Source organism: Terrapene carolina, unplaced genomic scaffold (assembly GCF_002925995.2).
Source record: "Terrapene carolina triunguis isolate 2854851 unplaced genomic scaffold, T_m_triunguis-2.0 Scaffold85, whole genome shotgun sequence".
NCBI lineage: Eukaryota > Metazoa > Chordata > Testudines > Emydidae > Terrapene > Terrapene triunguis.
Genome location: NW_020664436.1, coordinates 63,844,616 through 63,858,511, shown reverse-complemented (window position 1 = coordinate 63,858,511; position 13,896 = coordinate 63,844,616). Strand labels below are relative to the sequence as shown.

Genomic DNA, 13,896 nt, shown 5'->3' with positions numbered 1-13,896 from the left:
GCGGCGGGGCTGAGGCCGCCATTTTGAATTGCGAACCAATACGGGCGCTGCTCTGCCCTCCGGCGAAGCGGAGCGGACCCTTCTGAGGCAGCGGGAGCCGCCGCCGCCGCATAGATGGGTGAGAGGGCAATGGGGGAGCGGGGTGCTTCCGCCCGCGGCTCCGGGTGCCAGTAGCGGAGCTCGGTGGCGCCTGTCACCTTCCCATCGTCTCCCGCGTAGCGCCCCGGCGCTGGGAGCGGCAGCGTCACGCTCGCTCGGGACTCTCGCCCTTCCTTGCCCGTCGAGGGTGCTCAGCGGAGCGAGAGCCGGCGTCCCCAGCAGTTGGGTCTCCGGGCAGGTGACAGGAGGGCGACCCGTGAGACTCCCCGCGGAGCTGGCGGACCGGGCCGGGGAGGGGGCTGGGCAGCGGGTGCAACCCCGCATTGGTCGTAGTTGCTTGTTTCTTGTGGCCGGCACCTGAGAACCGGCCCTGACCCGGAGCGTGGTCTCTTCCCCCCACCCCCGCCTGCGTTCGGGTGGTTCCTCATCCCAGGTCAGAGATGGGGCGTCAGTTCCGGAATGTTTGGAATGTAACATCCCTGCCCCTTTTTATTTCAGTTACATGGCCTCTTTGCTGTCTGCTTTCTAGAGGCACTTGCCCTCACCAGAGAGTTTGGGTGGACTTCATATGGTTTGGATTAGAAGCTGGATTAGAAAATACATCTCGAGCCAAACCCATGTCACACCACAAATTTACAGGACTGAGATGGGGAGATCAGGGTATAACAGTACGCCTAGGAACCCCGTTCTGGCTGTCATTGTGCCAGGACCTGTACAGCAAAATAGCAAAGATGATAGTGTCTATCTCAAAGGTATATGCAGTGTTGTTATAGCTGCGTTGGCTCCGGGATATTGGAGAGTCAAGGTGGGTGAGGTAATATCTTTTATTGGACCAACTTCTGTTGTTGAAAGATAGAAGCTTTCAAGCTGCACTGAGCTGAAGAAGAGCTTTGTGTAGCTAGAAAGCTTGTCTCTTTCACCCACAGAAGTTTGTCTAATAAAAGATGTTGCCTCACCCACTTAGTGTCTCTGTCTCAGAGAGTTTATTATCTAGGTGTCAGGATGCAACAGATAGACAAAACAGCCAGGTGGGTGGAGGGATGAGGTTACAAAATGAACAGCATTCAGCAGAAAAATGGAAACTTGATAGTGGCCTGAATACATTAATTAGCAAAAGCCTGGGCAAAGAGGTTTGTACAGTTCTTCTTGAGAAACTTCGGCTTTATTGTTGGTGGGAAAGAATTCCACATATGAGCGCTTATCGTGGTGCCTTGAGCATCACCTTTGGGTGGTTAGTCACTTTTCAGATGAATTTTTTAATTGTGTGAAAAAGGTACTACCTTACTTAGCAGACCACCTTGCGTGTGTTCAGTGTTTGATTATTTCAATAACAAATATCAATCCCTTTCAACTTGGCAGAGTGGTTGCTGCTAAGAGATGAGGGTGGGATTTAATTTTTTTTTGCACATCAATAGAAATTTTAACTATGTTACTAGTTTAAAACTATTGAAGGCAATGGGTTAGAACAGATATCAATGACATCTTAATTTGGTCTCTGCAGAACTGTCGTTGGTGATGCAAGAAAAGGAAAGGACCCAGGTTGATACTTGGATCCAAGGTTGTTTGTGCGGTGGGCATTTAAGAAAAACAAACTTGTAAACAGAGTACAATTAGTACGTTTAGACATTAACAGACAGTAAACATCAATCTATCATTTTCAGTCACTTTTCACCTTAAAAATGCCCTCACTTTGATGTACAGTTAGCTGGTTATGTTTGAGAGGGAGATGCAATCAATTTCCCATGCTTGTTTAGGAAATGGTAGGCAATAATCAGCACTTCCGATTTCATTTTGAAGGCGACTTGCAGTTGATTCACAGTGTAATATGCTTTTTCCAGCTCACCTTCCTCATAAGGCTGTCAGCTTTGTTTTGCAGTAGTTGAAGCTTTTAAGTGCCTTTCATGGTTAATCTTGGGTAGAGTGCATTGCAATAGTCTAAGCTAGAGTTTACAAAATACAGCTGTTAAGTTACTATATTCTCTCTTTTTGGTATTTTGGCAGTGTTCAAAATGGGGTAGGCCCTGCCCACAAACACAGGAAAACACAGCCTGTGCCCCAAAGTTTCATAATCCAAGAGAAGGCACTTATATCTCTCAAAATATAGATTTTTGGAGGGTAAAAATCCCATTTTGTTTGTTTGTTATAGACACGATGGCGAGCCCAGGAAAAGATAATTATAGAATGAAAAGTTACAAGAACAATGCACTCAATCCTCAAGAAATGCGCAGACGGAGAGAAGAGGATGGAATCCAGCTTCGGAAACAAAAAAGAGAAGAACAAGTAGGTTTCTAACCATAAAATGTAATAAACATGGTTGTCAATTGAGAGCTTTCCATTCATAAAGATTTAGTTCTACATAATATTCATATAAACAGACTGATTTTTCAGTAACTGTAGTTTTTTACGGATACATACTAAAGTTTGGTTTCTAGAAGAAAATCAAGACAGTAGCAGACATTTTGTTTACACGTAAAAAAATTAGGAACAGTCTGCTAAAGCATAAATATTACAGTTGAGGTTGATGTATCTCCAATATATAAACAGATACAGGAGGCTAATATATTAGGCTAGGTATATTCAGGTGGTGATGGTAAATATTTTATATTTTAGTAGTGACCTGTTGTGATGTCAGTTTGGAAATGAATTTCTTTTTTCTTTAAAGTTTCTCAGTGAACTGCATTAAAATAATGTATAATAATTTTAGTCAGTTACTTTGTAATTAAAAAGTAATGTAATGTATCTAATATGTAACGGCCAAAAAGAGTACATCCATAGCTACCTGGAGTGTACGAACTCTAAATAGTGCAGGAAAATTAGCACAGGTAATCAAAAAAATTGATAGATATAAAATTGACATCCTAGGACTTTGTGAAGTTAGATGGAAAGATCAAGGTATGATAACATCTGGAGAAAAAGCAATATTATATTCAGGTGGAACCAAACATGAGAGAGGTGTAGAAATCATCATGAATAGCACTGCAAAATCACTTATGAATTGGCAGCCAATATCAGATAAGCTACTGGCCGCTAGATTCCACTCTCGGCACATTAAGTGCACCATAGTCCAGGCATATGCTCCCACAAACAATGCAGATGAAGCGGACAAAAAGAGATTCCATACAGAATTGAACGAATTGAAAATGAAAGAAATACCGGTACCAAACCACGATCTTGTCCTAGTTATGGGAGATTTTAATGCCCAGATCTGAAATGAAAGAAGAGGTTGGGAAACAGTCATTGGCCCACATACGACTGGAACAACGACAGACAATGGCACAAGACTTCTTGAATTTTGTGCTGAAAACAATCTTAGCATCTGCAGTTCTTTCTTCCAACATAAAAATATGCACAAAAAGACATGGATTTCACCAGATGGCCATACACAAAATGAGATCGACTATATCTGTGTTAGAGGTGGAAAACATCAGTGTTAGATACAAGAGTATTCAGAGGAGCAGATATAGGGAGAGATCACTATTTGCTGAAAGCAAACATCAAATTGAAGTTTAAAGCGTTTAAAAAGAGAGAACACAGATCAGATTATTCAATACACAGAAACTACAAGATTGCAGGATACGAAAAGAGTACCAGATAGAGGTCAAGAATAGGTTTGAGGCCCTTAAAGATCTTGAAGAAAACGAAGTGGAAAAATACTGGGATCTTTTCAAAACAGCTATGCTAGAAGCAGCTGAAAAGATAATTGGTAGAAAGAGAGGAAACAATAGAGAACAGTGGATCTCAGAAGAAACATGGAAAATTATAGACAAAAGAAGAAAACAAAGCAGTAAAGAAACAATGCAAAAAAGATAAGCGAAATTGGATAGAAAGTAAGGCTAGTGAAGCTGAAGAAGCATGGGAAAGAAACGATACAAGAACAGTCTACATGATCTGAATTTTGATCCATATCCTGTTAACTGTTTCAAGAAGTGTCCCAGTGAAAGGGAAACAAGGAGAAATTTTGAAAACACAGATGGAACAAGAAAATAGACCGGTGGAACACTTCAAAGACCAACCAGAACAATTACAAGACTGGAATTTAACAATGATAAACTATTAGACCTAGATATAGATGTATCTGAAGTAAATATCAAAGAAGTAAAAAAAAAAAAGCATTGTGGAAGCTGAAAAACAACAAGGCACTTGGTTTGGACAGGATTCATTCTGAAATGCTTAAATATGGAGGTGAAGACGTGGAATCAGTCATCTGTTTGCTGTGCAATAAAACATGGACGTAGGAGGAAGTGTCGGAAGAATGGACCCTCGGTATCATAATCAAGTTACCAAAGAAAGATGATCTAAATAATTGTTCAAATTGGAGGGGAGTTACACTTCTATCTGTCACAGGAAAAGTATTAGCAACAGTCCTCCTGAACAGAATTAAAGGAAATATGGATACCATCCTAAGTGAACAACAATCTGGATTTAGACAAGGGAGATCATGCACAGATGCTATTTTCACCCTGAGATGGATTATTGAGAACACAATTGAATTCCAAGGCAGTCTTGCCATCAATTTTGTGGACTTTCAAAAGGCTTTCGATAGTGTAAACAGAGAAACAATGTGGAAAATTGTGGAACAATATGGATTTCCAACAAAACTAATTAACGTTATGAAGGTATTCTATGCCAACTCAAAATGCTGCATTAAAATGGAAAATGGATTGAGTAAGCCATTCAGCATCAAGACATATGTAAGGCAGGGGTGTGTCCTGTTGCCTTTTTTGTTTATGCTAGTCATCGACTATGGATTACAACAATGTGACAGTGATACATGTGGCCTAAAATGGAACAATTCAAGGCTATTTGATCTAGACTTTGCTGACGACATGGGTCTTATCAATGAAGATGCCAACAGACTACAAAAATGCACAAACCAAGTAAAAGAAGTAATGGAGTAGATAGGTTTGAGATACAATGCAAAGAAATGTAAAGTCATGTTAATGGGGACTGTAGGGAGAACAGAAATCAAAATTGAAGGAGGGAATCTGGAGAAGGTGAACAATTTTACGTATCTTGGAAGTACCATCAGCCAAGATGGTACTAGTTCCGAGGAAATAAGAATCAGGAAGGCAAACGCTATATTTGGAAGACTCAAAAACATCTCCCTCAAGACAAAACTGAACGTGTACAAAGCAATTGCTATCGCCATCAAAACATATAGCAGTGAGACATGGCAACTTACCAAGAAAGATATGCAAAAGCTGGATTCATTTAATCACAAATGTCTGAAAAGAATATTGGGAATAACATATAGAGATAGGAAGACGAATGAAGACGTCAGAAAAATTATTGGACGAGGCACTCTCTCACAATCTACAAAAGAAGACATCAGTGGCTGGGACATGTGCTGAGAATGGAAAAAGAACGCTTACCAAATACTGCCCTTGAATGGAAGCCAGAAAATGCAAGAAGAGAGGAAGACCATGAATAAAATAGAAACGAACAGTTCTGAACAACATCTAGCACCTCAACATAAAATGGGAAGATTTGGAGAGAAAGGCAGTTGACAGTCAAGGATGGCAAATGTGGGTAGCCCAATGTGCAGCAAAGCACAGGATAGTCTAAGGTAATACGTAATTACCATATGTAAAGAGGGCACAAAATTTCTTAGGGAACTTTTTTGGTTCAGATGATCAAGGAAAGCCTACTGTAAACTAGTGCAATAAGCACCATTTAGACCAGTTTTAGTGACTTTAAAATATCTTTCAGTACACAAAACCATCGAGAAATTGGTTCACATCATATACCCTCCATTTCAAAATCTCTTTTGAATTGCAAGGAATAAAATAGGAAACTATAAGGAAAGGGAATTGGGTTTCTTTGTTTTCTTACCCCTCGTACATTTTTTAAATTTTTTTTCTAATTTAATAAACAGCAAAGTTCCAAGGTGAAAGCCTCTAAGGCAACCTATGGCACGCGTGCCGAAGGTGGCACAGGAGCTGATTTTCAGTGGCACTCACACTGCCCGGGTCCTGACCACCGGTCCAGGGGCTTTGCATTTTAATTTAATTTTAAATGAAGCATCTTAAACATTTTAAAAACCTTATTTACTTTACATACAACAACAGTTTTAATTATATATTATAGACTTATAGAAAGAGATCTTCTAAAAACTTTAAAATGTATTACTGGCACGTAAAACCTTAAATTAGAGTGAATAAATGAAAATTCAGCACACCACTTCTGAAAGGTTGCCAATCCCTGCTCTAAGGTACATTAGCTCTTTCTGGATTACAAATACTGCAGGGGTGTTTGGGTTTTTCCTTTAAATTCCTAAAACTTTTTTTTAAGATCTCCAGTTTCATGAGTGATTGGGGAGAAGAAGGGAGGCAGTATACAGTCATTGTTAAAATTCAGGATTTTTTTGGAAAATTGAGACATTACTATCACTCATCCTAATCTATATGCCTTACTGTTTCATATGATCCACTACTTTCTGTGAAGTTTCTGAGAATTGATGAGAGGTTTTGATGACTGCTTTTGGAAACTTATTTTCTTCAAACTTATAAAAAAAAAAAAATCTATAGCAGTTCATCCCTCTATATGCTTTGCATATCTATCCCATAAATTTTAAAAAAACACAGAACAATGTAAAATTTGACACATTTTTCTTTGTTTAGTTATTTAAACGCAGAAATGTTTCTCTCCTGGGAAATGAAGAGTCTATGGTAGAAAGCCCCATCCAGGATCCTGATGTCAGCTCTACTGTACCTATTCCAGAAGTAAGTAATACATAAATACTTTAAATGTATTTTTACAAATGTGCTTAAAATTGCAAACAACATACCATTTTTACATTTTTAGGAAGAAGTTATTACAGCTGATATGGTGCAGATGATTTTCTCAGATGATCCTGATCAACAGCTCACAGCAACACAAAAATTTAGAAAACTGCTTTCTAAAGGTAAATCAGCATTTTAGGTTTTTTTTTTATGCTGCTTGCTTTATGTTCATATAACAAGTATTAGTCACATTGAATTTATATAGCTTAAATTTGCAACTTTAAAAAAAAAAACGATCTGGCTGGAGCTCCTAGCTATGTTTAAATCACATTCATTTGTACATAATGGCTAAACACAAAAAGATTCATTACAGTAATGTTAAGTCTTTCCGATAAAGCAACAAAAGCAAGGACTTTATGATTAAAGGGAGCTCGGGCAGTGATTGCACACTTACCAGTGCTCATTGCAATGGTTGAATTCCTTGAACAATTTTGATTCAGCTGCTAATGTTAAAATACACTTCCAGTTTATTGTAGTTGGGATTGTGGCTGATACCATAATGGCCTCTATCTCTAATGCTGATTTGTTCCTTTATATGGAACATGGTACACAATTGACTTGTTCTGTATAATCAGATCTTTAGCAAAAGTGAGTCAAATGTTATAATATTTAAATAATTATACATCCGAAAGAAGCCTAGAGAACTGAAATTATTAGGAAGCCATATTTAATATGTTTATACCTACTTATTTAAAGTATCTATCTATCTAACCATTACTGTTTGGTATTCTCCTGTTGCATTATTCCTATTTGATTTCCAAATTAAAGTATTCAGTCTTGAGCATATTTTTGTAAAGTACCTTATTTTTTGTAGTACAAACTATAATATATAGCTACACGTTGCAGCTGGATTTTTGGATATCTTGCTTTATTGGTATAGCAATCAATACATTTTAAAATTGATAAAAGGAAATATATTTACACAAAATGCAGTTAGTTTGTGAAAGTCATTGCCACGATGTATCATTGAAGCCAAGAGCTTAGTAGGATTGAAAAAAAACTAGACTTTTATATTGATTTATGAAAACATTCAGAGTTGCATTAGATAAGAATAAATAAAACTAAATTTGGGATGGATATGAATTGTTGTGCTTTAGGGGAGTGGTCCACAAACTTTTCAGGGTCGTACCCCTCCTTACCTCTGAGGCCGGGAGGTAGGCTGGTGCCGAGGCTGAAACGGACTGTAGAGAATGTGCTGCCAGATACAAAAATTCAAAAGAGAAAAATAGATTTTTTTTCCCCTGTAACCTCTGTTCTAATGTAATTTTAGATGTTATCTGTAACAATAGTAAGGTCATAGAAAATTCAGATAAGTGTAGTTTTTAAGTTGATGGTCTCCCTTAAGCAATTATCTAATAATTATTTCTGCTAGATAATAAATAGCTGTGCAATCTACTATTCAAGTAAAGCGCCACCAGGGCACAACTTGTAGACAAAATTTCAGACTCTGACATTTAGAAACATTCTAAAAGGAAGTGGTCGAATGACATTAGCACATCAGGCTGTGATTTTTAACAAGCTGTATATGTAGTCTGACTTTTACTGGATTCTGAGTTATTGTCTTTCATCTCGTGATTCTGGATCTTCATTGCTTTGATTTTATTTTTTGGATATTGGTGAGTCTTGCATAAGTCTTCTGATAAGTTTTAGCTGAACAATGATCTGCTTGAAAAGCAAACTTCTCTCTGGATTGCAGTTGGGATCCTAACAGCAGCTTCAGACCGGGTGCCTGCTTGTGGCTCTTCAATTTTGAATACATAGCTATGAACAGTAGATTGTACAGCTATTTATTATCTAGCAGAAATAATTATTAGATAATTGCTATTAGCTAGCAAAAGGAAGTAATGAACACTTAAAAGCAACTTCTCAGATTGATTACTTTGATGACATTGCCCTGAAAGATTGGCACAGAGTAAACGGTGTTACAATGAGCTGATTATAGGCCATCATGCAGGGGGCTTGACATATTACCACAGGCTATACACAGTAAGGTACTTAATACACTACAGTAGTTTAGTGGGACTGTATCTAAGTGCTTGTCAGCAGGGAAACTAACAACAGGAAAGCAAAATAGCTAGTGAAGGAATATAGTCTCACATTTGACCTGAGTAAGTTAAATTGAGTTTGGATCTTGACGTAAGTGATAGGCCCGAAGAATGTGACCAGAAAGAGTGAATTGCTTGTTAAACATCTAGTAACCCTGAAAATACAAGTGTTATCTTATTTAAGATTTGGGCTAAGCAATAGAAATAAAGAAAACATGGTTAATTGGGCACCAGGTGTGGTAAATGATTAGTTAGAAAAGCTTAGTTGCTAGGGAAAAATGTAGCTAAGTGAGATAAGGGGAGAGAGCTTCAATTCGGTGTGTCCTAAACTGCTTGAGCTGACTTTAGTTAAGATCCAGTAACCAGCAATGACATCACTTGTTTGTGTCTAAAAAGCAAGGTTGTCTAGCAGTTCTTTGTCTGAGTTTTGCCTTACCACTTTGGAGTCATCCCATGATGGGAATGTGTCTCCCTGGCCTGAACCTGTTGTAAGTAATTTGGCTAATGCTTATGACTATATTGTTGCTTGTTATAGAATATGGGTGTATATGCTTATATTTTGGATTAAACACACACCGAGTGGCCTTTGGAACTAATAAAGGAATGTTTGTGTGGAAACTGAGTAGTAGTAAACCTTAATAAACTTGGGAAATTATTTCCAACAGCTAGGTTGTAAATTTAAAGTGCAATCGTTTTTCTGCACTAACTTCCCATGTAGATGCTCTTATTCTGCACTAAAAGTGTCTTTGTGCACTTTAGGTTAATCTACTTCAAATTAGCTATTTCAGGCTTTTTCCCCCTGTGCAAATAAGTCCTAAGATAATGAATGAGGGAACTAATTTTATTTGAGGTTACAATTATGGCAGGAATTTCCTGAGAACTGTGCTAGGTAATCTTATATTTATGATGTAATTTAAGCTCTTGCCTTTCATTTTCATTAGTGCCAATAATCTTCTTTTTTTCCCCTAGAGCCTAATCCACCTATAGATGAAGTGATACAGAAACAAGGAGTTGTGCAGAGGTTTGTGAAATTTCTAGAGAGGAAAGAGAATTGCACTCTCCAAGTGAGTGAATATTACTGATATTGACTTAGGTTTGGGAATGGGAAAAAACCTCAGAAAACAAACTGAGGAGAATATGGCTTTAGAATTGGATTTAGTAATATGTGGTCATCAGGGATTTGTATTCCAGTTGCATGAGATGCCAGCTTATTGCCACTTACTAGAAATCCTGACTTGGTCCTCAAGAGACTTCCATGCTAGTCTCCCTATATTCATTTTATCAAATCCTTCTTCTGTGTGAATGGCATTCAGTTCAAGAGAGCCCTCAAACTGGAATATCAGAGGCATTGACATAGATGTGTAAGCAAGCTGACACAGCACCTGCCAACACTGTCTGGTTTGAAAATGTTTTTGTGACCATTAACTTCATTCACAAATCTTGTAATAGAAAATTAGGAATAAATGGTAAATCAAAAAATTTCTATTTGGTCCCTCCAGAAAATCTTTACGAAGTTTTCAACAAACAATAGGAATACACATAGTTCTGCCCAACACTTCTTGCCACATGGAAAGCCAGACTAAGGGCATGTCTGCACTACAAAATTAAGTTGACTTAAGATAGGTCGACCTACAGCCACTGCAGTAATTAAATGGTCTCTTTGTGTCTGCGCTATGCTCTTCTATCGGTGGTGCGTGTTCTCACCTGGAGCTCTTACACTGACTTAAGTGGGGCATTGTGGGGACCTTGGGCTGTCAAAGACAGCAACAGGCGATGTAAGCAATGCAGTGTGTATGAGGATGCTGTGTTGACCTAACTATGTTGACCTAAGCACTACGCCTCTCACGGAGGTGGAATTATTTGGTCGGCGTAGCGGGCAAGTTAAATCAGTGGGAGGAACATTGTAGCCGAGACACACAGGTCAACATAAGCTGCCTTATATCAACCTAACTCTGTAGCACAGACCAGGCCTAAGGCTTTGTCTATCTAAGAAAGTAGCACCAGAATTAATTTTAAGCTAAACCTGGTTTAAACTGAAATTAGTGTCCATTCAGGGGTTTGCATCAGTTGAACGAAATTGATTTAATGACACCTTCAGTTAAATCAGTGCAACTTGCTTCTGTTGTCAAAACCTAAGAGCTTGACTACACATGGAGTTGTTACTAATTTAACTCCATGTATGGACAGTCTTATTCCAGAATAAGACTGTCCACACATGGAATTAAATTAGGAACAGTGAATCAGGAATAACTCCATGTGTAGAAAAGCCCTAATAATGTAATCAAGCCAACAAGTTCCTTTGCTAAGATGCTTAATAGGTACTAGATTATTTAGTTATGCCAGTGACTTTCTTCTTTGTAAAAGCATAGTAATGGAGAGATTTATTTTAGTATCAAAGAAGAAAAATCTAATTGGATAATCTGATAAAAATTCCAAATACATAAAATCTACTGTTTAATATGTTTGCTTTCCCATTAATGACTTCTGTTTGTCTTTCTCCTTCAACAGTTTGAAGCAGCTTGGGCTTTGACAAATATAGCATCTGGAACTTTTCTACACACCAAAGTAGTAATTGAGACTGGAGCTGTTCCAGTTTTTATTAAGTTGCTTAATTCAGAACATGAAGATGTACAGGAGCAGGTACATATTTGTGTTTTTGTAATTTCTAAATAACTGTCCTTTTTCTGTTTCCTCTGTGTATGGTTTAAAAAGTTTTGAACAATAGAATTTGTGTACTAGTTTATTATGACTACAAAAATAAGGCTCCACACTGTATGCTCTTTTTTTCCGTCTCACTAATGTCTGCCTTTTTTCTGTGCTGCCCCTTATGCTTCCTTTTCGCCAGCCTACGTCTTTTATCTCATTCGGTTTCCTCCTAAAAACTCATTTTCTGTTGTGATGTTTGCAAGAAGTGAGGGGATCTTAAGGCATAGCAATAGAGAAAATAAAATAACTTCACCACCAAGATATCCATATTCTTTCTTGAATTACCACATCTTGTTGTTTCCCTTATCTTTCCTCTCAACTTCTTCCCTCCGCCCCAGTGTGTCTTGCTGAATTTAGGGTGTGGCATTTCAGAGCAGGGACTGTCATTTACTCGTTTGTAAGATGCCTAGCTCATTTTGGAGTGACTGAAAAATGATAAGCAATAATAGTTCCTGATCTAACAAATCCTTTACAATGACTCCATTTTAAATAGCTGTGTGCAATTGAGTTGCTTAGCCAAAGAGAACTTTATCCTTAATTGCATATGGGTAGAGCCCTGCAAATTTGCTGATATCCATTTTATTTCCACGGATGTGGATATCCACGGACCATTTTTGGAGATCGCAGATCGGATGCAGATACAAAATTTTTATCGTTGCGGGGAAAATGCAGATATCTTTTTTTGGTGGAAGCATATTCACATTATAAAATACCATTCATTACGGATATAATTATTCAAGTGTTTGATATTTTTGTACAAATATATGGCCTTTATAAAGTTTGGCTAAAAGGCTAGCAAGCCCTTTCTTGCGTGTAATTTATCAAGTATACAAGTTTGATTTGAGAAAGTTGTACAATGAGAGGTTTTTCTTTTCTGGACTGTTCAGGTAATAATTATAATCATGAGCTATTTTGACTCCATCATAGGAATTTGTCACGAGAGGAATACATAATGTATAGTCTACGCTATAAAAGTATTTTAGATAAACTTTTATTGTGTTTATATTAGCTTACTTTAGCATTTTGTTTTCTAAAGGCAGTGTGGGCTCTTGGTAATATTGCTGGTGACAACGCAGAATGCAGAGACTTTGTCTTAAACTGTAGAATACTCCCACCACTCTTGGAGTAAGTATTTAAGCTAATATTGTAAGTAAAACATACGGTTTTAGAGAATGGGAACCATATGCTACAAGTTTGTGTGTGTGTGTGTGTGTGTGTGTGTGTGTGTGTGTGTGTGTATGCATTTAAAAAAAACTTTACATAGGCTTTTATACTTTTTATAGGAAATACTTGAATGTAGATTGTCATTTTTGCTTTACTAGCTCTTAGACCAATAACACCAAAAATAAAAAAACCTATATCTGTTCTAACACTTGGAATATCTAGGCTGAATTTGTTTGGATTTTATAATTGATTTATGGGTGGCACGGTATGGTATTGCCACTCTCACTTCTGCGCTGCTGCCGTTGGGGCGCTGCTTTCAGAGCTGGGCGCCCGGCCAACAACTGCTGCTCTCTGGCCACCCAGCTCCGAAGGCAGTGCAGAAATAAGGGTGACAATACTGCAACCCCCCCCAAAATAATCTTACCACCCCCGTGCAACTCCCTTTTGGGTCAGGACCCCCAATTTGAGAAACGCTGGTCTCCTCTGTGAAATCTGTATGGTATGGGGTAAAAGCACACAAGACCAGATTTTGCGGGGGGAGACCAGATTTCATGGTCCGTGACGTGTTTTTCATGGTTATGAATTTGGTAGGGCCCTACGTATAACTTCTTAAATATTCTCCATACATAAATCTCACGATTATGATGACTGGTGAGCTACTGCCTCTCAGTAGAGACCTCATATGCCACCTGCAAGTTCTTACTATGAATATATGTGACATAGGGATCCCTGTAAAACTATGCACCCTTATGCCCCCAACCAGTTGGCACCAAGAGGTTCCTGGGTTACAGAGTTATTCAGGAATAGCTGTTGCGCTTTAAATTTGTACCCTACTTTAGTCCAAATAAACTTTCAAGTGTAGAGGAGCTCTAACGATGTGTTTAAAATAAATAACCTCAGCACTTTACAAACAACTTGAAAATGTCAAACACAGAACAACATGTCTATCCATTCCTTCCCAGTTTTTGCAGCCCAAATATTGCAGCATTGTTTACCATTTTCAAACTTAAATGCTTAACAAGTAAATTTAGATTTAAAAAATTATTCTAGTAACATAGGTAGCAATCTTTTTAAAAATAGCTTAGCCTGAATGTGTTCCT

General features: G+C 38.1%; 1 protein-coding gene across 1 annotated transcript in view; it reads left to right on the top strand.

Moving 5' to 3' along the window:
• Positions 1 to 5: 5 nt before the first annotated feature.
• KPNA5 (karyopherin subunit alpha 5) overlaps positions 6 to 13,896 on the top strand; it is a 32,340-nt gene continuing 18,449 nt past the window's right edge. The window contains exons 1-7 of the mRNA XM_024205383.3: positions 6 to 118; positions 2,246 to 2,379; positions 6,720 to 6,821; positions 6,904 to 7,003; positions 9,896 to 9,990; positions 11,435 to 11,566; positions 12,669 to 12,757. Coding sequence (XP_024061151.2) covers positions 115 to 118; positions 2,246 to 2,379; positions 6,720 to 6,821; positions 6,904 to 7,003; positions 9,896 to 9,990; positions 11,435 to 11,566; positions 12,669 to 12,757 — 656 coding nt within the window. The 5' untranslated portion in view covers positions 6 to 114. The remainder of the gene's footprint in view (positions 119 to 2,245; positions 2,380 to 6,719; positions 6,822 to 6,903; positions 7,004 to 9,895; positions 9,991 to 11,434; positions 11,567 to 12,668; positions 12,758 to 13,896) is intronic.